A 25,685-nucleotide genomic window follows, 5' to 3' on the forward strand; every position below is an offset into this window, starting at 1 on the left:
TTTTAAAATATTTGGGCTTTCTCTACTGGAGTAAAACCCCATGCCTAAAGCATTCCCTGCTCTCACGGGCAATAGCTATTATAGAAGAGTTCTACTAAAGATAAATGGTGGCAGCAGATACATCACAGAGGGCTGTATGAGGAGGGAGGAATTGTCCAAATCCAGGCAGAAGCAGCTTCTGAGAGCAGAGCTCCGCTTGCACAAGCTAGGGAGCATCCAGACAAGATGTTCTGCTGGAGCAAGGCAGGGGAAGGGGAGAGTTTAACAAATCCCCCTCCTTTTGCTCACAGTACTTTGGATGCAACCCACTGATTTAATGGTGGAAAGCATTTAAGAATCAATTTCAACAAGAGATAATATAATTGACTCACAGCCCAATCCTCTGCATGTTAAGCCCACTGTGTTTAATAAAACTTACTCTTATGTCAGTACAGATTGGGTTGCAACCTCAGTTTGATTTAGACCGACTTCCCCTCATTTGCTGAAGCCATCCCCATTTCGTCCCTCAGTGTTTCTTTCTTAAGCTTTAGTAACCAACTGCTTTAGTAACCAACTGCTCTTCATTTTTAAACCTCTTCCATCTTTCAGTGTCTACTTTATATACTTTAATGTTTATGGTAGCAAAGCTGTCTACTTGGCTACTTCTGCTGCTGCTGCTGCTTTTAGATAATCCATAATTTGGCCACCGTGGGTTTTTTTGGGATGTGATACTACTTGACGGTGCCATGTCCCATTGACTTAGAATGTTAGATGGTTTCCATGTTGTTACTGGGCTCTATACAACTTCTGCTTTTCCATACTAAGTCTATGTATTCTGGCAATTCAATATTAACTAAATGAAGTTTAAAGGCTAATTAGCTGTGCTTTGATGTTTTACATTCCTTTTTGAGTTTTGAGTAAAAGCTTGAAATACCCAAAACTAAGTTCAGCAGTTGCTCAAGTCAGTTGATTTATTGCCAGGAGGACTGTAAGATAGAACACTGCATTTTATGTCATCTAGTTTGAAACTGGCACTTCTCCTTAAATTTTGTATCCTATTAAATTACATTGTTCCTCAGTATATTCTTCTATTTTGAAGTGTCAGCTTTCACTTTGAGTATTAAGCAAAGACTCTAGGCTATTTTAAGGAAATGTGAAAATTGTTACACAAAAAATAGTACAAAAGCACAATTTTAAGACAAACAAGATATTCAAACCAGGGCCTTATATGTTCTACTGTGATCATTTCAAACTGAGGTATTTCATTACTGAAAAGCTTGGCACTCAACATCCATCACAAAATTAGGGTAAGGAAACCTGTAGTTGGACATGTGGAAAAGAGATGGTTGATAGTACAGTATTGCCTATATTGTATTAGACCCAAAGTTGCTATAGAGCCCATATGTATGAGAAGTTCCAAAGGGCATTATTAACATAAGGCCTCAATTTAAATAATTGGGATTTGTGTTCAGGAAAAAGAAATGGAAAAGCAAAAGCTTCTGTACCAGCAAGCAAGACTGCATGATCGGGGAGCTGCAGAAATGGTCCTTCAGACAATTAGTGCCAGCAAAGGTACTTAAAAAAAAAAATTATAAAGACATTTTTCTGTGTATCGCTTTAAATATTTTTAAAGGACTTGTTTGCACCAGATCTTATTATGCTGCTTTGTTTTATTGTGAGGCAAATAGCTTAGGGGGCAATTTTCATCACCAATATGATATGCGGGAAAGAGTTAACCCCCCCCCCCGCCACCACACACACCCCCACCCCCACCATGGTCGCCCGCACGTATCCAGGTGTAGTCTGGCCCTGCACTCTTTAAGTAATGGAGCAGCTGTGACCTAGAAGGAATTTGTAAATCCCTCCCTGTCTTCAAGCTAAGTACACAAAAATAAATAGGTAACCTCTAGATATGACCTCTGTCTTTTCAATTCAGAGCTTACAGAGGAGTTAAGGATGTTGGGTGATGAGGCCATTGAGACTGTAAATTTTTCATTTAGAGCAGGGCTGCACAACTTCAGCCCTCCAGCTGTTGTTGGACTACAACTCCCATCATCCCTATCCACAGTGACCCATAGAGATGATGGGAGTGTCATTCCAGCATCTGCAGGAGGGCTGGTGATGTGCAGCCCTGATTTAGAGGGACCTAACAACCTTTGAGAAACAGATCTAGGCATCCTCTTCCTCAGGATGACTGGTAGATTTCTCTCTGCCAGACTGGATGTGAGGTAACCTTCTGGAGAATACATATAAGGCATACTCCTGCTGTCCTTGATAGGCCTGATTGCTTGTCTGAGTCCTGGGTCACAATACTCCTCAGTCTCATGGATGTTTGCACCTCTGCAAAGTCCACTTGTGCAGAAGAAACCAACCCTGCTGCCAGTATTACCTTAACAGAGATTCCCAGATGTTGTTGACTACAACTCCCAGAATTTCCAAGCAAAAGCCATTGCAGCTGGGGATTCTGGGAGATGTAGTCAACATCTGGGAATCCCTGTTAGAGGGAACACTGCCTGCTGCTTATCACAATCAGCCAGCTACTTTCCTTGCAAGTAGATCAGAAGGGTGATGGAGTCCAGGGTAAGTTGAGCACCTTCCTTCCTTCTTCCCTCCCTCCCTCCCTCCCATCCATTCATCCAGATTTTTATTACAATGCTCTTCAAAGAGAGGAAAGGAAGATAGTATTCTTGAACTGAGAGGAATTGTGCATGTCCCTGTTTTGTTTCTTGTCTCTGTCCTCCTCAGTGATAAGTGTGGATTTGCCTTACTCCCATCTAATGCTGTTGTGATCTCAAAGGCAGAATGGCTGCTGTCACCTGCCCTTTCCGAAAAATTGAAATCTAGGGAGCAAATTGGGGAGTGGGTGGGTCTTACTCTGTGTTTACAAGAGGTAAGGGTGTGTTTGTGTGTGAGAGAGAAAGAAAGAGAGATCCAATGATGCATTTGGAAAATGAGAATTGCTATTGTTCTTCTCTACCTTGTGGATGATGGTTATTGTTCTGATTGGCTTCATTATTTTTTAAAATCTAGTTATTGTGCTGACTATTACTATTTCATATTTTATATTCAAAATATTTTTAACTTTGTTTTTTGTTTTAAAAAATTGGCTTCTTATCTTCTTCTTTGAATGAAAGGTTTTATGATTTATTTTTAAAAACACTTGTTTTCAGGAGAGATGGGGCCAATGGTTGCAGCAACCCTGAAACTTGGAATTGCCATCTTGAATGGAGGAAATTCTACTGTTCAGCAGGTATTTATTTATAGCATTTATGTACCGCTTTTCCAGAGAATCTCCCACAGTGGTTTACATAGAAACTTAAAAATCATAAGCATCCATAAAGATCAGTACGAAGAGCAGCAAAAAAAAAAAAACTTTTCAAGAGCTATATCTTCTTGTGTTATGCTCTTAAATCCAGATAATCAGATAGGCTGTGTCTGTCTCTTCTCACCTCCCCTCAAAGCAAGATGGTCCTTAGGTATTCTGTGGTGACAGTTGAGGAGAGAGAAGGGACTGAAACATGGGGAACTGGATTGTGGCAATTCCCTGGACTGTGTGCTTGTCTCTTCTTCCTTCCCCTCAGGAGAAGATTGCTGGTTTCTGAACATTAAGTTGTTGCTTTCTTTCAGTCATAAGTATTTCTGCAGGTATTTTCAACTGGTGGTTTAGAGAATGTGACTATTTAAGAAATAACTGAATCGCTTCATAAGACGTACAGAGATAATTAGATTACCTACTAGTATGTCCAGTTCATATATTATTCTAAAGAAGCATATTTATTTCTATTATTTTTTTCAGAAAATGCTTGACTATCTCAAGGATAAAAAGGATGTAGGATTCTTTCAGAGCCTTGCTGGTCTTATGCAGTCTTGTAGGTAAGGAAACAAATACTAGGTCTATTATTTTACATAATATTTTTTTCATATATAAATGAATGCATATGTGTCATACTAACTATATGTATCATAACATTACTTACCATACATATATTAATAGCAAACTTGGTGGTCCTTTTCCCATCAGTAGCACAGTGAAATGGGGCTATCCCTCTGACAAGGTAGGGGGTATCTGTATAAGGGGAATTCCCAAGGTATGTAGAAAAATATAGCTTGGAATCCACAGAAACAAAAAGTGTGTGTGTGTGTGTGTGTGTGTGTGTGTGTGTGTGTGTGTGTGTGTGTTGGGCAGCTAAGTGTGTATATACATTTTGAAAGGAACTCGAGGGAGATGGGTTGGCCTGAGCCCTTAACAGCATATAGTATCCTACAGGGCAGGGGGATTAGGGTTGGGGGATGTGTGTGATGAGACATGCATCTCCTGACCCTAATCCGCCCTTCAGTATTGGATACTATAGACTTGTATTGCCTCTGACCCTTTTTTAGCTTCTTATCCTGGGAAGAGATTAATTAGGAGTGTGTGTGTGTGTGTGTGTGTGTGTGTGTGTGTGTGTGTGTGTGTGTCTCCGCCGCTCCCAGTGCTAATTTATTCCTCTTGCCCAAAAGGACTCCCTTCAGTTTTTAAGGGGGCAGAGCCCCTAATGCTTAAAGTGTTCTGGAATGGGAGGCTGAAAATTGGAGTTGGGGAAGGACATTCTGAAGCATGCATTCCTGTACCACAATCCCCCTTTCCACCAACCTCTCCCATAAAGTGGGAGATAAAAAAAATGCCCCCCTCCCCACATTGTGATGCTTAGGTTCAGGCCCCAGTGAGCAGCTTCTTGCTCATCTAGCCTCAAACATCTGCAGTCAGTGCTCTAGGACAGTCGTGTGACTGTGCTAGGCTGCTGCAGTTCAGGGCAAGAAGGAGGCTGATATTCTAGCCTTGGAGCTTGTCTCACACTATTGGGCTGCAAGGCAGAATTTCCCAATTGCTTGTGTTCCCCACTGTCCACAGTTCCTCATGGTGCCCTAGTTCACTCTACTGAATTTGTAGTGTCAAATTTCAGAAGAGTAGTCGACTGTATTGTAGCATGCAAAAGACAGAGCGCCACAATATGCTGTGTGAATCTGATCTGTAACAGTTATTGCAAGGGATTTGAATTATAGTCACCTATAGCTCAACAACTCTCTCTGTTTTCCTTATAGCCCAATCCCATGCATATTATTCAGAAGTAAGCTCCACTCAGTTCAGTAGAACTTACTTCCAAGGAAGTGTGCATAGCATAGCAGCCTCTGTGGCAAACGACTGTAGGAGGTGCAATATCAACTGCTGGCTCATGAGAACAAATGTGCTACATTATTGATATGCCCAAACTAATCAGTTTAGCCATTTTGTTCATCCTGTATATTTGAGGGTTGAAAGGATTGAAAAGGGTTTGAACATAAATAATTTAAGAAATAATGTTACAGTTCTTCAGATTACTCAGTGCTGTCTCACTCAGTTTGTGTTTAATAGCAGACTTGGTGGCCCTCACCACTCACACAAACATGTTTGTAAATCTTCAGAACTGTGAGACATTGCCACAATTGTGTTACAGTATCTGTGTGTGACAGAAATTGCAAGATAATTAACATGTAGGATTTTCTATTGGGGCTGTTTTTATCCACTGTTAGGAGCTTGAGTCGTCATCATTTGTTGTTTGTAAAAGCAACTGAAATACACTAGACCATCAATAAAAGCACACTGGTCCCTCCCCACATGCTCATGATCTAAATCAGAAATGAACAGTGAGCAGCAGATCTTTCTGTTATGTGTGCATCGTTAAGACAGAACTTCGTTAACACCTAACATTACCTTAGACACAGTGTTGGCTTACGTCCTGGCACTGCCTGAGGCAACATCATGTCACCACTAGCCACACCACCTATACTGATCATGCCCCCTGACACAGACACCTGTGGCAAGGGGCTGCACCAGCTAAGCCACTTCCACCCCACTTTCACCTTCTCCCTTTTCCTGTGGCTTACCAGCTTGTGCCAGGCTATTGGTCTGTCAGGCTGTGACCTTCAGAGATGATAGCCCATTCACTTTGAGTTGCATCTACCACTATAGCAACTTCTGTGGCCATTTGATCCAGAGGAGATCTGCAGATTGATCGCATGAGGATCTCCACAGGCCTTCACCTAGCACCACAAGATGGATATGTTTTATTCAACTGATGCATTTTATGGGAGAAACGGAACTGCAATTCTTTTAACCACTTTGGATTTACAATTATGTAAATCAAAGCTAGGGTTTGTTTTGTTTTGCTTACTTCATTGGTATTAATCCAGCTATGTACCAGTATCACTGACAGAAGAAATTGTCTTATTCAAGTTCTACAACATAATGGCATATTGACTTGTGATAAAATTTAAACAATTGTCTCTTGCCTTTTAGCGTTCTTGACCTAAATGCTTTTGAACGCCAGAACAAAGCAGAGGGCCTTGGCATGGTAACAGAAGAAGGATCAGGTATTATGATATTAATGAGAAAGATCTGCCACTTTTCCCTTTCCACCCACTGAATGCAAGGGAGTTGTATCCAAATGTATTCATTGAAGGACCACTATAAACCAATGCTATGTCTTTAGTGATTTAAAGATAACCTCTTCTTTGGTATTTATAGTTTAATTGGTTTGTGGCAGAAGAACGCTTGTCTGAGGGGACTTTTTAACTGATTAAACAGTTCAGACCATTTATACCATAATCTAAGCAGTGAAGTTCTACAATAACTCTAAAAAAAAAAAAGAAAGGCAGAGAGGTGCAGAAGTGACAGAGGGCTGCTCAAGGGGGAAAAGAGGAGTGGAAGGCAGGGACAGGGTGAGGGCAGCTTCAAGATGATGCCCTTTCCACATTTCCTCTCCTCCATGGAAGGCTGGTCTATTAGTTGGTGAGCAGATTAAATTAATGTATATTTATTCTAAACTGTTGCAAAATTTCTTTTGAAATTTCATTTTATATTCGAAGTCCATGGTTCCCAGTTAATTTGTTATATTGTCTGAATAAATTCAGTAACTTAAAATAAAACACGCCAGAAGCAGGTGGCTTCTTTTGGACATTCTTTTGCCATGGAAGTGTTTTTAGATCCCTTTCTTGAATTTTTTTCTCCAGTCAAAAAAGCTAGTATCCTAACTTTTGATTTTGAACCAACTTGTCTCTTCTACCCCCTCACCAGCTCTTTTTTACATTCCTTTCTTTTTGTTGGTAATGTAATACTGTTGTTTCTGTCCAGAATCATTGTATGATTAGTTCTGCTACTTAAATGTCATTATTTCTTTTTATTCTCAATGGTAATTCCTTCTGCAATCTCATCCAAATGCATGCTTGATTCAGAAAATCTAATAACTTTCATATTTTTATTGTTTAAAATGAGGGAAAATAACTCTTTTATTTACTGTTGTATTATGTAATTTCATAGTTCATATCTGAATAGTGCATGTCTCAGTGGTTAATTTGCCTGAAGATATTATCCTGTTATATGCTTGATAATTCAGGTGTTTCATCAAACTAAAGCCATGTATATTAAAGAATTATAGAACTGGAGTGAGCCTTGTAGGCCAAACCCATGCTTGATGCAGAAAATCTAGAGCTTCAGCATCCCCCAAAATGGCTGTCCACACTCTTCTTGAAGATCTTGAAGAAGTTTACTCTAAAGTTCAATCAAAATCTATCCTCTTGTAACAAGCCCAGAGAACAAATCATCATCCTCTTCTATGTGATGGGCCTTCAGGAATTTGAAGAATTCTGTAATGCCCCCCACTCCCAATTTTCTCTTATCCAGGTTAAACATTTTTAGTTCCATCAACCTTGTTTTCCAGACCCCTGAGCATAATCATAGTCTTCCTCTGAACCTGTTCCAATTAGTCTATATCATTAAAGTGCGGTGCCTGGAGTATGCTAGATGAGCACACAGTATTCTAGACTAGATCTGATGAGTGTGGAATATACTGGAATGATTACTTCTAAGATCTTGGAAGCTATGGCTTTCTTAATGGTGCCTAAAACTGCATTAGCCTTCTCCCCCCCCCCCCTTTTTGTTGTTGTTGTTTTGCAGCTGCATCATACTGCTGACTCATGCTCAGCTTGTGATGGGACTGCAATCCTGAGATCCTTTTCACATGTGCCACGCTAGGTATCCCCCACTCTATACCTGTGTTTCTGTTTTCCCCCACAAAGTAGAGAACTTGCATTTGTCTCTGTTGAATTTCATTTTGTCAGTTTCAGCCCAGTTTTTCATTCTCCCAAGGTCATTTTGAATTTTATTTCTATTTGCTGAGAATTTAGCTATCGCTTCCAGTTCATGTAATCTGCATTTTTTTGGAGGATGATTAAGTCATTGATCAACATGTTGAAGAGTACTCCACTTGAGCCATTTATGAGTACTCTATGAGCATAGTTTTCTAACCAGTTGTAAATCCACCTGATGGTATTAGCATCCAGCAAAGCTTTGACCATTTTGCTAACCAAAATGGGAAACTTCCTACATTCATTGCTGAAATCAAGATGAGGTGTTCATAACATTCCTACAATCCACTCAGCTAGTAATTCAGTCAAAGAAAGAAATATGATTAGTCTGGCAGGATTTATTCTTTACAAATCCATGATGTTTGCTGCTAATCACAACATTGTTACCAAGATACTTAAAAATTGTCCCCATATTGAAGTTAGACTAACTGCTCTGTAGTTTTCTAGTCTTCATGCCTTGTTTTGAAGATTGGGACATTAATTGTCTCCAGTTTTGTACCACTTATTTCATTTTCCAGGATTCCCACAGACAGAGCTCCTGAGAGTACAACAGCAAATTATTTTAGTACTGTACCCTGGGATGCATTTCATTCAATCTGGAAGGTATTTTAAGTAGATAGGTGTTTCCTGACCAACTCCTTATTAATCAAACTTCAATCATGACTCCTCACCATTTATGCTGCTTTTGTGAGGTTCCACACAGTTCCCCTTTGGGGAGAAGATAGCAATAGCAATAGCACTTACATTTATATACCGCTCTATAGCTGGAGCTCTCTAAGCGGTTTACAATGATTTAGCATATTGCCCCCAACATTCTGGGTACTCATTTTACCAACCTCGGAAGGATGGAAGGCTGAGTCAACCTTGAGCCCCTGGTCAGGATCAAACTTGTAACCTTCTGGTTACAGGGCAGCAGTTTTACCACTGCGCCACCAGGGGCCCATGGAGGCAAAATAGTTGAGCCTTCTCTTTGTCATCCATTAGCATTTCCTCATTCCTACTGAGCAGATGATTTTTCTGCTTACTTTGAAAATATTTAGAAAATCTCTTTTTGTTGCTCTTAGCTTTCTTCGCCAGCCTCAGCTATTCTGAGCTTTAGGTTTCCTGACACTATCCCTACAAGTCTAGGCTATACTTTGTATTAGTCCTTGGTGACTTGACCTTCCTTTCATCTTTAGCTTATCACTGAGCTTTTTGTGCAGCAACATTGGCTTTTTTAAAAAAAAGAAAGTTTCCATTTTTCTTTCTAACTGGAATTGCTTGCAACTGTGCCTTTAGTAATTCTCAAATATATTGGGGCCACTTTTCCTGGCTAATTTAATTAGCCAAGGAATCCTACCTAGCACGTCTCTGAAAGTGATGGTACATGTTTGATTATTTTCGGTTTTACCTTTCTATCAGATCCAGCATTACATGGCTACACCTCCATTTTCTTCTACTTTAATCTTATTGAATAAGTGTCCCCTGTTAGTTAAATCAAGTTAAGGATAGGCTATACTCTTGTTCCTTGCTCCACCTTCTGAAAGAAAAACATGCCAACAAGGCATGTCTGGAATTTGTTGGAGGTTCATTGCATAGTGGAATTTGTTTCCCAGCAAATACCAGGAAATTTAAAGACCTCCATTACTACTAATTCTTTCTTCCTTGAAACATTTATAATGTAGATTCAGGAAAGCATCTTCCACATCTTCCTCTGTACAACCACAATGTTGTAATTCAGTTGGCTGAAACCCTTTAAAGTACTTTAGAGAACCTACTTTAAAATCCACCCCCCTCAAATATGCTCCAATTTTTAATGTGGTGTGGAAACATGTTTATTTTTACTCATTTGAGTAGTTCCATAAAGTCATATGAGTAAATTTTGGTCTTCAGATTGTAAATAGACTTGTTTGACCATTGAGTCACAAAAAATTATTCTCCAGAAAATTTGGAATTGGGGATATAATTTTTGTTAATACTTACTTTTGTAGCTATTCATAATGTTGGCTCTTGGATTTTTATTTCAAGTTCATTTTTATTTTAAACTAATGCATATATTACTTAAAATGGAAAAAGCATGCATGTATAAATAATTAACATGACTTACGTTTCTAATGTTAGAATATTCTTATACTTCCTCATTCGAGGGATTTTTTTTGTTTGCCTAATTTGATGTTTTGGTTTCGTACAGAATTATATAACACTGAAACATCAAAAAGCAATGCTACATATATTTTTAATCTGCTAAAAAAAAATTCTCACTTTTTTCCTTTTCCCCCCATTTTCTTTTCTTTGAAATAAATGTCCTGTCTTTCCCTTCCTCAGTCATCACTCATGAGCGTGGTAATTATTACACACAAATTGCCTTTCTTTTTCCTGTTGTTAGCTTTGTGTCAGCACTGTACAGCTCCTGAACACCATGTAGTTTGTTTTTTGTTCTCAGAATTTAAGAGTGGGTTTTTTAAATTATTATGGTTGTATTCCTCAAACTTTCTGTTTGTATGCCAACTTTCCCCACATCTTTGTTTTTCCTCCCTTTCTCAGGATTTGCACAGTAACTGGCACACTAGATGTAAGAGCAGCAAGCTTTTTTAATTTTTTCTTTCTTTATGCTTCATTTGGTGGTGTTTATTTTCTTAGTGAGCCAAGTCTTTGTGATGGTTGGATGTTAAAAAGTGTGCATATGATATAAAAACCCACCATGTGCTGTAGTCTTCCTGTAGCGTTTCTGTTGTGTATTTAATGTGGCTTTATGGCTGCATTGGTTTGTGCAATCATAGGAAATCAGTGGAGGATCCAGAGCTGGGTTTGAGGGTGGGATAGAATGGGACTTCTGAGTGATAGTAGAATTAATGCATGATCATCAAAGTCATAACTATTATATTGATAAGACCTTTTACAAAGTCAAGTTGATGCAAACATCCTTCACTGAGTCTTGTTCTTAAAGAATTAATAATAAAATAATAATAATAATAATGTTCTTAAAGAATTAAGCCCTTTAAGTACTTAAGTAGTGGAAGGCGGAAAGCTAATCAGGCAAAACTCAAACTCAAAACAGGTTTTTCAGGAGATGAAATGTGTTTATGCAAATAGGTTTTGACAGGGGAATATCAGCACAAGTGTATGTTTTCTATAATTCTTTTATTGTTGCTTGTTCTTGCAAATAAACCACCATGTGGTGAAATCAAGATTCAACAACATGAAATGCAACAAACCTCAATAGCATGATCCAGCCAAAGTGAAGAACTCTGAAGTATTGTTAATTTATTTGGAAGAATTAAGCAATGGGACTTAAAAGTACTGCCTAATTTTTCACTCATGTCTCAATCATCAGTACTAATATAAAAAATCCTAAAATATGTTTGTAAGATATGAAGGATCTTGATCTTGATCACTAAGCAGCATTATTCAGAAGAGAGGGCTAGAGTTTTCAAACAATTTGCCCTGCTCTAGTGTCTACTTTTGGGCACTGAAGCACTCAGAGTTCTTGCATGAGTGGATTTCTCCCTCTTTCTCTTTTCCCTGAAAGATTTCTTCTTTCAGATGTGGAGAGGGATTGAGATGCACCTGCAGAGCTAACTAATTGAAGTGAGTGGGGAAGCTCACTCATGCAGAAAAATTCATCTGTGTTCTGGACTGAGGAGATTTTCTTTTGCACCACATACCAGATCAACTCCTAAAAATTAAGTGGCATTAGATATCCCCAGTGATTAGATAGCAACATGGGAGCTTCAGAGGAGGCATCATATGTAAACACAGAAACAATTCCTCTGTCACTGTGTACAGCCGTGTAATCCTCACACTACAACAAACTACAAAATCTGTTTCTGAAACCAAATATTAAAATTGTGAAGAACTAAATAGACACATACTATTTTTTACATATTTATTCCAAGTTGAGGGATATGTTTTTAGTACTTCAAGTAGTGAAATAAAGTGTAGAATATATTTGATTAGTTTACTCAAGAGTCCGTACCTTGTTTAAAATTGTGAACTTCCATTACAGGTTCTTGTTAATATAAGGGTTTCAGAAGAACCAAAAGGTAGAACTGGTGTTATGACAAGAATTGTCTCTTTCCATTAGGAAAAGGAAAATAGTGTAGTACTTAATATAGCTCAACAATTTATTGCCAGTTGTTTCCTTTGTACTGCCCCCCCATCCTAATCTTCTTGTCCTGCTCCCCTCTCATTATGACCAACTTCATGTTCTTAATACTGGACCCCCCACTGGTAAAACATTGGTGGTTCTTTACCAGATATGTATCTAACTTGTCTTTGTGATGTAATCAGTGTTGCATTTTCTTTATGCATTATGTTTTAATTGCTACGGTTATTATTGGGGGGGAAAGGTTCAAAACCAAAGGCATACTTGGTTGACATTAACATCTGTTACATTTTCATTCAAGTTTTACAATCTGTACAATCTTCCCATAAATCATGATAAGCTTGAAAGTGCATTTTCTCTCTCCTTTCAAGATTTTGCCATAACAGATAATGGAATATATTGAGTGGCTCACATGCTGCACTGCATTACATGGGCCCACACTGCTGCAAGTATCAAAGGTGATGCTGGTGGTCTTGCACAAGTGTACACATAAAGTTGTGCACCGATACTACAGAAGTGTAACTTTCATTGGCTTGCCTGTTCCACAGCATTAGGCAGGAGGAACAGGAGCTGTGTCTTTGCAAGAGGTTGCTTCAGAGCTCAGCAAAAATGTTGCATATAGAGGGGAGGGGAGGGGAGCGATTTTTGCTTCTCTCTCCAACTTCTAAAAGTGCAATTCAGCTGCCAGGAATATGGATCATGAAGCTTCTGTTCCACCCTTCTACTGCTGTGACACATGTGAGCCAATGTAAGTTGTGCTTCCAAAGTGCTGGCACACAACTTTGGATATTTGCACGCTTCTGCTCATTCACAAGACTGTCAGCACTTCCTTAGATGCCTGGAGCAGCATGGGCCAATCAGAAACACCTGTGTAACACTACGCAGCTTGTGGGCCAGTATATGTTTTATTGTCTTACAATATTTGGTATTCTTAAGATTCTTTATTTTGTTGGGTTTTACCACCTAGGCATTGAAGAGAAATTTTAAAATATTATTACATATTGGGTACCACCTACTGCATTAAAAATCAATTTCAACACCTGATCATAAACATATTTACTCAGCAGGAAGTCCCATTGAGGTTTATGGGATTTGTTTCCTAGTTATTGTGCTTAGCATTGCAGCCTAATTAAGCAGGTAAGGAGAACTGTTTTGAACCCAGTGAATGACCTTCTGATTTTAGCCCTGCCTTACTTTTTACATGAATTGCTCACTTCTAGAATATCACCAGTGGCTTTCAGATGAGTCCAATATATAAGTTATCTTTTAAAATATTAATGGTGGATTTAGTGCATGAAGTGGACTGTCCAAGAATATCTGGGATAATTGTCTTAACCGTGTCAAAAGTTCTGATCTAGTTGCTATTGGTAGTACCATAAAATAAGGGCACTTTTGGGGGCTAATTTTAAATGGCTCTAATGCAACCTTGGACTGGATTTCAATTTTCTAACTCACTTTTCAATTATCCTGTAATTATTACTTAGTAGGCAATACTGAAACCTTTCAGCTTTCTTCTGGAAAACATCAATATTCCAGTTGTGCTGTCTAGCAGCTGTTTCATGGATGGGTGTGGATTAACCAAGCAGGTGTGGATTAACCAAGTGTGCATTTTATGATAGGAATTATAACATTTATAAACATATGACAAGGCCGATCAAATTTAAGATCTTGAATGGAAAGTAATAACATTGCTATGTGCTAAATTGTTACTTTTGCTTCATAACAGTATTCATGAGAAGTGAACCTTTTCATCAGTTTATAATATGAAATGTGTTTGTATATATTAAGTCTGCAAATATTTCTTAGCATTAGTGACAAGGAACAAGGAGAGATCAGTAGACTGACCTTTAAGCACTTTCAAGGGAGAACATACACCACTTTTCTTTCTATCAGACATGACTTTTGTTCAAATACATCTCAATCTCAGATTATCCATGGTGGAAACATAAAACCATCCATGTGTCTAGCAATACCATTGATAATGCAGCATGGGCACTGGCAGTATTTTAGTGACACAGCAATGTGTGCAAAAAAATCATATATTTTCAAGTCTTTGAATTTTTTGAAAGTTTAACTATTTCTACCAGTGAATTTACATGACATAGATATATGAAATTGCTTTTAATGGCTTCTTTCTTAGACTGTATTTTTGTTTGTTTAAGCACAACCTGTTACCCTTGGATATAACCTGCCCACATCCCATATCACCTCTTCTTGACAGTGGTCCTATCTGTGGCTATTATTTTTAATATATTGTATATATATGAACACTGAATAGCTATATGGGTAGCCCTAGAAATTGCTCCATACCTCCCACCCTGCCTTCCCTAACAAAGATTTAACTCCTGCACTGCATGGGAAATTGACAACAGATTATATGTAATTTGAGTCAACTGTACATTATTTGATGTGTGTTGGCGCTGTTCTTTGGTTAGTTTCTGCACATTTGTAAATATAACAATCTGTCAGCTACACCCATATTAATAAACTTGCCCTGAACTTGAACTGTTACACAAATTTATTTTCTAATACATACTACTGAAGATGTGCCACTTTTTAAAATGGCTTGAGAAATCCAGCCGCTCGCCTGCCTGACTGGGCAGCTTGCCCCAGCCCCCTCCAAGGAGCACATGACACTGGGGAGCTCTTCACATTGGCTCCCCATTTGCTCCTGGGGCGGGGGTTTCGGCGTCAAGCAGTGCAGTGTGCATGCACCAGCTCAGTCCATCTCTCGAAGGCACCCCCCCATCCCTCAGATATAGGCTTGGCTTGGCTGGTCGCCATTTGGGGCAGGGCACCAAAATTTTTGGGTCCACACCTAATTGGCTGGTGGTGTGTGCCTTTTTTTGTCTGCCCTGTTCTATATCTGTATTCCCTGTAGTCAGTTAGTGCCATAATTTGCTGGTCACATTTTGGGGCAGGTACAGTGTGGCAGGAATTGGTGCTGCACCTTAGGAAAGCATTTGGCATCGAGGAGGAGCGAATCCCTTGAAGCTTAACAGATCAGGGATGCCACTCAGCCCTTTTCTGCAAATTGACATCCTTCCGTATGGCTGGGCAGCGTTGGAGGGATGTTGTTAGTACCAGAGACCTGACCTTAGGTCGGCTAAGATGGGCGGCTCCCGCTTTAGAGCGATGGAGCAGCCTGGAGCCAAGGTGCTAGCGCCACTGTCATCTAGGCCAAGGTGGCCACTCTTGTGGCCGGACTTCTAGGAACTGCGTTGTGGTGGGTGGAGCGCCAATCTCAGCTGAGTGCCATGTTGGCACACAAAGAACTATGTCTCAATAAACATGGCCAATTTCACCAAAGAATCACGTGTCCGTGTCTCCTTGGGTCTGGGCGCAAATTCCCTTGATAAACATTTGGGAACCAATCAGATACTGCTCTTGATCAAGCCTAATGTGGTTGATTTGTAGTAGTGTTTGTACACTATTTTTGTTTGTTTTATGTTTGCACACTATTAACTATTTTCTGATTAGTCATAAAGGTGGCCTTTTTTATAATAAGGGTGGCCTTCTAAGTACTTTCCCTATAATTTATAAAACCTCTTCAACAAGATCTCCAGCATCTGACATGACAAGGACCTCAGTGCTTTTAATGTCATCTTCCACAAGTACAGCTAAATTTGTTAAAATTCTTCCAAATCCCTGCCCTTGGCCCTTCCCCACCATCTGCTATAGCAGTGGTTCCCAAACAATTTATTGTGACTGTGGATGATGGGAGCTGTAGTTCAGCAACATTTGGAGGCTCCCAGTTTGGGAACCACTGCGCTATAGTGTATCAGACTCTGGCTTCATAGGGGACAGAGGAAGAATTCTTCAGGAGCCTGATTTGGGTCAGGGGTCAGCAGCTCTATTCTAGAAGCTCATTTTTGTCACACTTGAGAAACTAAGCACATTAGATTGCACACATTCGCTTCACGGCCTTTTGGCTAAGATCAAGTGTAGATTGCAAACATTTTATGTCCAAAATTCAAAGATCAGATAGAAGAGAATTTCTAAAATGTTGCCAAGCCCATGCTGCCACATTTTTTGAGAGAATATATATATGAGTTTTCCATGCTTTACTTATGAATAAAAACACCTGTCTGCAAGTGAATATGCAATATAGGTGATTCTGAAAATATGCTTGTAAGATACACTTTTCTATACAGGTGGCCCTCATTACTCATGGTCCCGTTATCTGTGGTTTCACATATTGCAGTTGGGCCATAGGGACCCAGTTTCTTTATTCACAGTTTTTAAAACAGGCAAAATTTGCCTATCCATAGTTCCTGGGTGGCCAGAAATGACTTCTGATTTCAGTTTTGGCCACCATTTTGCAGCACGGAGCAATTTTGCGGTCCTTTTTAAAAAAATCCCCAAGAATTAAAAAGGAAAATCTCAAAAATTTGGAGGGGGGGTTTCTGGAGGAGCTGGAGGCCCAGAGAGCAAGGTACTATGCTTTATTCCCTTTATTTCTGCTTTTTTAAACTCAAGGAATCTAACTCCTAATTCCCATTGACTCAAGGTTTTGTTATTCACGGTTTCCGTATTCGCGCCTATAGGTGAGAATGGAACCCAACCCACACAAATAACAAGGGCCACCTGTATATGCAATCTTTTTTCTTCTTCCTCTCTTTTAGCATAAACCAGCTGTATATATGAGGCTACAGAGGTACTTGGCAGCTTTTCATAATATTTACTGACATCTGACTTTTCCACAGGAGAAAAGGTGATGCAGGATGATGAATTTACGTGTGATCTCTTCCGATTCCTTCAGTTGCTTTGTGAAGGGCACAGCTCAGGTTTGTTTGCAGAACGGCTGTAGACTAATCCAGTACTTTAATAACCAAATTTTAAAACTCTGTGTAAAAAACAGCATTTTAAGTAATTATTCTAAATTGTGTTCCAAAGAAGTAGACAGAGTATGAATAGAGAATATTTGTGTAAATTTTTAAAATGTTGGTTATCGGCTGCCGGGTGAGGACCTCTCACGTGGGTTATCCTTGCCCGCATGCTCCAGAGGCAGGACAATCAATTAAGCAAAGCCTCTAAAAGGCGGGGAAGGATGACCCCTCCCAGTTCTGTTTGTCCTGCCTCGCTCCAGAGAAGGTCGTTCCTAGCTACCTGCTTCTCCCTTATCTCTTTCACTTGAGCGTTTTTCTTCCTTATCTCTCTCCTCAGTCTCTCCATTACCAGCTTCTCCATTCTGCTTTATTTCTTAACTAATCTACTTTAAAAAAAAAAAGGGGTTATTCTTTCAAACTTCTACTCTTTGGTCTCCTCCCTCCCTCTCCTCCTCCCCTTTGTTATGGAGCAGAGCGATCAGGGCATTTTGCATCTTCGCATGCACAAGGCAAAGAAAACTCAGCAAACACAGCCTAAACGGATCATCCAGGTCCCTCAAGCCCATACCGGGTCTTTGGATCCGCCGCAGCCCTCTGCGGCTGACGCCGGACTCTCTCTTGGGGTGGGGTGGCCACGGAACTCAAAGGAGAGCTGCAGAAGCTCAGCTAACATCCCTCACCAGGACGCAGAAACGCTTTCGCCCACTGTTCCCCAATCCAGCTCTCCAGCTAGCTGAGATAGTGGAGCTGGAGGAGGCTTCCCCCTCAGACGCTGAGGCCGTCCGCTACCCAGCTGAGCTCCCTGCCGCCGCCCCCGCAGGGCCGCTGGAGAGGAAAATGCTGCTGCCTGCCCCCCCCCCCCCCGCTGGGCCGCTGGAGAGGGAAACGCTGCTGCCCGCCCCCTCTATTGCAATTGTCCTGGGTTCCTCAGCAGGCGGCCCCTCCACGATCCGCCCAGCCAACCAAATAGCAACGGGCCAGTCTGACTCTCTCCTGCTGATCCCTCCCACGCGGCAGGCTTCAGCAGCAGCTACACCTACTCACGAGGAGGCCAGCAGCCACCATCCAGCCAGACCGGTGAGTCCTGAACTTCATGGCTCCCCTCTCCCGGGCCCATCCAATCGTGCTAGGCTCCCGTCCACTCCTTCTGCCCCAGTGAGCCTAGACCTTCCCCAAGACATGCCTGTGGCCTGGCAAGCCTGGTTTGTGGAGGCAATGCATGCATCATTGGAGAGTCTCAAGCCCCAACAGGCAAAGCATAAAGAGTGTAAACGCAAAGAGACGCCTTCCCCTTCTTCTGGGGATTTCTCCTCTTCCTCATTAGAGACTCCTGGCAATCCTAAGTGGTCCCACAGGTCTAAGGGGAAAAAGAGGGCATCTAAACGTAGCAAGGCAAAAAAATCCAAAAGAACTTCTAAACGTGGCCACCGCCATTCTAATCCACACTCTTCTGATATCTCTGATTGTGACTCCCCGGACCCTCACCTTCCCCTCTCGGAAGTGCCAGTGGAACTACCTCCCACTTTACCACTACAGGCTCCCTTGGCCGGGCCTTCAACTCAACTCCCACTCACCCTGGGTTCAGGAATCCCTATTCAGGACCCTTCCCTCAGCGAAGAGGGCGAGTGGTCTGACAGCCAGCAGCCGGATTCATCCCAATCCTCCCGCAGGCTCCTGCCCCCTGAGGAATTTTCTCAGCTCCTCCTAAAAGCCCTGTACACTCTGGGCCTTCATTCGGACCTACCTAAGGAAGCTCCTCCTCCTTCTAGAGAATCTTTGGTGCTTTCTACTGCTGTGTCTAACCAACCTCTTTTTCCTCTCCCTGAGACTTTTTCAGAGGTAGTGAAACAGGAATGGCAAGCCCCCGCTTCCTCCAAGAAAACAGCAGCTATAGTCTCCAAGCAGTATGCTTTCATTCCTGCAGCAACAGCCCCTTTTCAGACACTGCCCCCCCCCCCGGTCGACGACCCGGTGGCTGCCCTTACCACGGGGGCCATTCTGGCAAGAGATGGGGAGTTCTCCCTTAAGGACTCCACAGAAAGAAAATTGGAAGCACAGCTGCGCAAGAACACTGACGCCATATTGATCTCCATCAAGGCCACTGTTGCTGCCTCCATTCTTTCCAGGGCAGCCCTCCTGTGGTCGGACAAATTGCTTCAAATTCTGCCCCTCGAACCAGCGCGCCAATGCCTCATTGCACTAAAAATCCAGAAGGCCCAGGCCTTTATTGCTGACGCTACCCTGGACTCAGTAAGCTTCGGGGCAAGGGCCACAGCGACTCACATCGTTGCACAACGTACCCTATGGCTCAAGCACTGGCAAGTGGACCAGCCCTCCCACACAAACCTGATCGCTGTGCCCTTTACGGCTTCCAAACTATTGGCAATGAGGCCCTGCAAGAGGTCCTCATTGACACAAAGGACAAAAAGAAGGTTCTCCCCTCTTCCTTTCGCAGAGACGATAAACGCCAGAACCGCAAAAACTTCCAGCCTTTTCGTTCCTTTCGCCAGAATTTCAAGCCCAGAGACCGTGATTTCCGTACATCCCGCCCTCAGTGGAATCGACAACACTTCAACCCTTGCAATTCAAACAACAAGCAGTTCGGGCAACCCCCCAAGCTACGGCAGGCCTCCTGACTCTCTGCCCCATCGCGTGGGGGGCCGCCTAGCCCATTATTTCCACATGTGGGACTCCTCCATCTCCGATTGTTGGGTGCTGGATTCCATCCAAAACGGGTGCAAGATCGAATTCACTTCACGTCCCAGAATTCGCTTCCTTCCAACTCCTCGGTCCCGGTGTCACCGCAAACACTCAGCTCTGCTGCAGACGATACTCCACCACATCTCAGCCATAGAACGGGTTCCAAAGGAACACCAGGGACACGGCATTTATTCCATCTTATTCACCATCCCCAAGCGGGACGGCTTACTGCGCACTGTCCTTGATTTAAAATTTCTGAACAAATTAGTCAAATGTCACAGGTTCTGCATGGAGACGGTCTGTTCCATCTCAGAGGCCTTACACCACGGGGACTTTCTAGCCTAAGTAGACCTGACAGAGGCATACCTGCACGTCCCAATTCATCCAGATCATCACCGTTTTCTTCGTTTCTCCTACAACGGCTCCCACTACCAAAACACCTCCAAAAGCAATCTGACACTCTCCAACAGACTACAGCATCTCGGGGTGGTCATAGACACCCTCTCAAATTGCCTCTTCCTTCCCCAGGACAGGATCGCCAAGATCCAAGCGCTGATTCGCCAAATCCTTCGTTCCAGATCGACCCAGCTGCTCCCCTGGCACAACTCCTAGGTCTGATGGTCTTCTCCCTGGAAGCCATTCCCTGGGCTCACCTTCACCTCCACTCCCTTCAATGGTTCCTGCTCCCACATCAGGCCGCCATCGCCCTGAGGAGTAGCAAGAGAGTGGAACTCCCCCCACCAGTACGTCTTCCTCTGAACTGGTGGCTTCTAGACTCCAACCTGACCAAGGGGCGGCCCTTCCTGGATCCTCCCTGCTCCATCATCACGACCGATGCCAGCCTCTCGGGCTGGGGGGCAGAGTACCTCAATCTCTTGGCCCAGGGCTCCTGGTCCCCATCCGAAGCCAGTCACAGCATCAATTGGCTCGAGCTCTGGCCCATTCGCCTGGCGCTCCTAGACTTCAGGCGCCAGATTCAACATCAAGATGTCTTGATTCGAACAGACAACACAACTGCCAGGGCCCATGTGAACCGCCTGTCAGGGTCTCAACCGGACTTGGCTGCATGCTGTCATCATATAGTGATGAATGTTGTTTTTCAGCAGGGAGTAGCCGACTGATGACGTGATTTATAGTGCAAGCCACGAGAGCTCCCAGCTGGCAGGGATTTAAGGCTTATCAGCCCTCTGCAATAGGCGTTTGCTTTTTCTAATAGTCTCCAATTGATCCCTGCATCTCGATCTCGTGACACGCCGCTGTTGGGGGTCAGCGGGGGTTGGTTGCATAGCTCTTCTTCCAATTGGTCTTTCACGATTTCTGCTGTCTCAGGTTGTTGTGCCTGCTCAGAGTCATTATGCACAGCTGTTTCATGAACACTGACAGCCGGGCTCTGCCCCTCAGACACTCCTGCATTGCCTGGAAAGTTGACAGCTTCCCCTTCCTCCTCGCTGTCGGAGATTGAGGGCATGACACTGCCAGGGGGGCACCAGATCCAAATCTCTTCATGCAGGGGCGGTCCTTCTCCTAACTTGGGCGGAAGCACACCTTATGTCGATCCTGGTCCATCACATCAGTGGCTCTCTGAATACCCAAGCCGACTGGCTCAGCAGACAAGAGCTTCACCCGGCAGAGTGGATCTTCCTTCAGCTCTCTCGCCACCTAGGCCATCCCTCAGTGGATCTTTTTACATCCCCAGCGAACTCCCAGCTCCCGAGATTATTCTCCCGGTTCCCATGCTCCGCAGCGGAGGCAGTGGACTCCCTTTCATCTCCCTGGCCCAGGGAGCTCCTCTATGCCTTTCCTCCAATACCTCTCCTCAACAGATTTCTCCATCGTGTCCACCTCTTTCACACACAAGTAATCCTAGAGGCTCCCTTCTGGCCGAGGCGCCCCTGGTTCCCAGAGTTACTCCATCTCGCCGTGGAAGGTCCCTGGTTCCTGCCTCCCGCCCCAGACCTCCTCAGCCAAGGCCCAATCTTCCACCAAGATCCCATGTGGTTCCGGCTTGCCGCCTGGAGGCTAAGCAGCGCCGACTGAGCAAGAGAGGCTACATGCAAAAAGTCCTGTCTACAATACTGGCCTCTTGCCGGGCCTCTACCAACCGCATTTACCAATCTACTTGGAGGGTATTCCTCCGCTGGTGCAACAAGATCGGCACTCCTCCCGACCAATGTCAGATGCCATAACTACTCCATTTCCTTCAGGGCGGCCTAGACAAAGGCCTCAAGGTTAATACTATTAAAGGACATGCGGCTGCACTCCTTCCCCTTCTCTCTCCCTCCGTTCAGCGTGACTCTCAGTCTCAGATGCACCTCCGTCGCTTCCTGAGGGGCGCCACTCTTTCTTCCCCACCTGTGGTCCACAGGTTCCCATCCTAGGAGCTCCACAAAGTGCTGCGAGTCCTCCACGCTCCACCTTTTGAACCGATAAAATCCATCCTGCTCCGGATCCTGTCGTACAAACTCATCTTCCTAGTGGCAATCACCTCTGCACGTCGGATCTCGGAACTCAAAGCCCTCTCTGCCAATCCGCAGCTATGCGTTTTCTCTCAGGACTCCGTTCGTCTAATTCCCGACCCGTCCTTCCTACCTAAGGTCCCTTCGATCTTCCATAGATCCCAGGATGTTCTGCTCCCGTCTTTCTGCCCTAACCCTTCTAACCGGAAGGAAAAACATTGGCACAAACTCGATGTACGTCGATGCCTAAAGACCTACATTTCCAGGACTGCTTCATTCAGGTCCTCTGAATCCCTATTTGTGTCCTTTCTCCTGGCCTCCATGGGCCACCCGTTTTCCTCATCAACTCTGGCTCGGTGGATCAAGGCATGTAATGCGTTGGCCTACGAGGTGCAACACATTCTTCCTCCTCTCAAACTCACTGCTCACTCTACACGCTCTACCGCCACGTCTGCAGCCTTTTCAACCAATGCACCACTGGATGAAGTATGCAGAGCAGCTACTTGGTCGTGCCCATCCACACTCACACGACACTATAAACTAGACCTCTTCAAATCAGCCCAAGCTGCATTTGGCAGAAGGGTACTTCAGCAGGTTCTTCTGCCCCAGTAGCCGACGACGCTCCCACCCAGGGTCTTCAGCTGTGGCATGTCCCACGTGAGAGTTCCTCACCCGGCAGCCGAGAAAGGAGCATTGGTCACTCACCGTGAAGGCTTCTTCTGGCTGCCGGTGTTGAGGACCTCTCGACCCACCCAGGTCATCTACGGCTACTGGTTCTGCACTCTTTGTATTTTCTTCCTGGGGGCCTGATTAACTATACTTTTTTCTTATACCTTTCTTAGCAGCTCAGCTAGACTAAACAAAACTGGGAGGGGTCATCCTTCCCCGCCTTTTAAAGGCTTTGCTTAATTGATTGTCCTGCCTCTGGAGCATGCGGGCAAGGATAACCCACGTGAGAGGTCCTCAACATCGGCAGCCAGAAGAAGCCTTCACGGTGAGTGACCAATGCTCCTTTTTCTTACTTCTTACTGTAAAAAAGAATTTAATCGTGACATATCTGGGAGCAAGGATTATATGCAAGAGTTTGTAAGTGAAATTAACAATCATGTTTATGCCTGTTGTTTTATTTCCCCAATTGTAAAGAAGCATAGCATTTTAATTTTATTTCTTGGCACCCCCGTGAGGTGCTTGATTCCTCTGGTCCCAATCTACTGCTCCTTACGTTAGCAAAAAAGCCTAGTGTGTTTTCAGTATTAATAAAATCTTTGCATAACTTACATTCTCATATTATGGAAAATTTAGCATTATAAAGAAAAAATATAGATATGAACAGAAAATATGCCTACAAAATGTTGTAGTGTTTTGATATATAATTTCCAAATAATTTAAAATTGTGACAATTGTTAATTCAATCTCATTCTGTTTTAAGATTTTCAGAACTATTTGAGGACTCAGACTGGTAACAATACAACTGTCAATATTATCATATCTACTGTGGATTATTTACTGAGAGTTCAGGTAAAATGTCCATGTGAACTGTAGTTAAATCAGTTATTGCAATGAATTGCATCCAAACGTTAGGTCTCATAATTGTAGTGGCTGTTCTAGCTGTTAAGGTATGGAGCAGAAGACCACTCCCCCACCGAAGGTTCCATATATGGAACAGAAAAAATGGGGAGGGCCTATTCTTCCAACCCTCTCAACCATCAGGATGATAGGCTTCCAGTCGTCTACAAAGGGGAAGGAAGTGTGGCCTAAGAAGGAAAGACTGACATATTGTTTTATTGTACTATGCATACTGGTGACTCTCTATGCAATCATGTATTTTCCCATTACTGAAAAGGCCTAATGGGATTCAGCTGATTTCCTCAAAGTTAGCACTCTGTTGTGAAGCAAAAAAAGTCTCCTGGCTTGGGGTGGCTGTTGGGGAATCCAGGGGATGATAAAACAATTACTGTGAGGGTTTTTTTAAAGCACCTCAATTCTAGTGATGACAGCAAATTTTGAAAATGGTGGGACTGGAATATGAACTTATCCAGTTCAGAAATCCTCAGGCCACTATAAGCTAAGCCTGCCTCCTCTCCCACGTTTTGACTCAGCTTGGCTTGGCACTAGCTCTCTGCCAAGACCACTTGTACCTTCTTACACTTTCCTAAACATACTTATCAAATTGCAAGGCAGATGGAAGGAGACAGTAGGGCAGGCTAATGAATGCCTTCCTCCTATATTTGCATGGTTCAAGTCAACAGCGAAGGTTTTGGAGCTTTCACTGCCAAAAGGAATTCTCAGGATTCTGATTTTTTAAAATAACTTTAGTTTGTCTCTTTGTGCTGAAGAATGCAAGGATATTTTGCTTTATTTACTTCATCAAATACAAATATATGAACATGAGATCTGGATCGTGATCCAGTGACCGCCATAAGTATGGGTTCTGCACCTGCACAGGACTATCCAGGTAGAATTGGTTAGATCCTTGTGGCACCTGGAACCACCCTCTACACATGCAGCACTTCCATTCATATCAGCAGTTTGGCGCCATTTCCCTCAGTTTATTTTTGACCACGAAAGTGCTCATATTTTGCTAGCTGTGGCTCCTTGTTAAGATATTTTCTGTTGAGGAAATGAAAGCGAAAACTGTTAAGTTGTGTTTTACTCAGACTGCTATTTATTATGATTTGTGTTATGGACAGTTTGGAAAATTTATTGTTTTGGACTGACGTGGACCATTTAACTACTGTCTCATTCATGAATGTCAGCTTGGTATTTATCTCTGCTTCATGGGGAACCTTGCTTATTTTTTTTTAAAGAGGGCTTAATGGACCCTAAACTGGTAAAGAAGACCTTTTAAGAGGTGCTCTAATTGTAGAGCAACTATTCCATCAATGGATGGCCATTCTCTTTGCCTTCTGTGTCTGGGGGAGGAACACAACACCTCCAAATGCAAAGTTTGTACCTCTTTCTCCAGACAAACTTTGAAGAATAGAGCTTTGCGCTTGAGAGCAGCATTATTTAAGGATGCCCTTAGACCATGGATGCTGTGCCGCACTTCCATGCTTCTTCGCTGTTGAGATTGGCAGTGGTGTCCAGGGATGTATCTCATGCACAGTTGAAACCCTTGACATTGGAGGCATTGGCATTGAAGGCATTGAGCCTGTTCAAGGAGCCTAAGTTTCCGGCAAAGGATTCTGATGTTTGGTGCTGACATCGGAAGAGGCACAAATCTAAGGGAGATGAGAGAGAGAAGCCTTTCCTGTAGAAACACAGGGATAACAGCGCTCGCTCATCGTTGCCTGCTCCAACATCAGTCGCATCAATGTCATCACTATTGGGCTTGCAGTGCAATTTGCAGGCATCTCTCCAGCCTTCATTCGAGGACTCGGAAGAGGAGTGGGAGGCATTGAATTTACCTGAGGATCCCAAGGGCCAGCTCTGAGATCGGAGAGAGGAGGCACTCATGATAGGCCAGGAGGAGAA

General features: G+C 43.0%; 1 protein-coding gene across 14 annotated transcripts in view; it reads left to right on the forward strand.

The window, feature by feature from the left end:
- Positions 1 to 25,685, forward strand: part of RYR2 (ryanodine receptor 2) — a 625,908-nt gene that overhangs the window by 523,524 nt on the left and 76,699 nt on the right. For 8 of the 14 annotated variants that reach the window (XM_053300231.1, XM_053300194.1, XM_053300211.1 and 5 more), the window contains 7 exons: positions 1,452 to 1,551; positions 3,150 to 3,229; positions 3,776 to 3,852; positions 6,296 to 6,369; positions 10,447 to 10,464; positions 16,933 to 17,013; positions 23,641 to 23,729. In XM_053300231.1, coding sequence (XP_053156206.1) covers positions 1,452 to 1,551; positions 3,150 to 3,229; positions 3,776 to 3,852; positions 6,296 to 6,369; positions 10,447 to 10,464; positions 16,933 to 17,013; positions 23,641 to 23,729 — 519 coding nt within the window. The remainder of the gene's footprint in view (positions 1 to 1,451; positions 1,552 to 3,149; positions 3,230 to 3,775; positions 3,853 to 6,295; positions 6,370 to 10,446; positions 10,465 to 16,932; positions 17,014 to 23,640; positions 23,730 to 25,685) is intronic. The other 6 variants (XM_053300272.1, XM_053300252.1, XM_053300282.1 and 3 more) reach the window with 1 other exon arrangement.

Source organism: Hemicordylus capensis, chromosome 1, assembly GCF_027244095.1.
Source record: "Hemicordylus capensis ecotype Gifberg chromosome 1, rHemCap1.1.pri, whole genome shotgun sequence".
Classification (NCBI taxonomy): Eukaryota; Metazoa; Chordata; class Lepidosauria; order Squamata; family Cordylidae; genus Hemicordylus; species Hemicordylus capensis.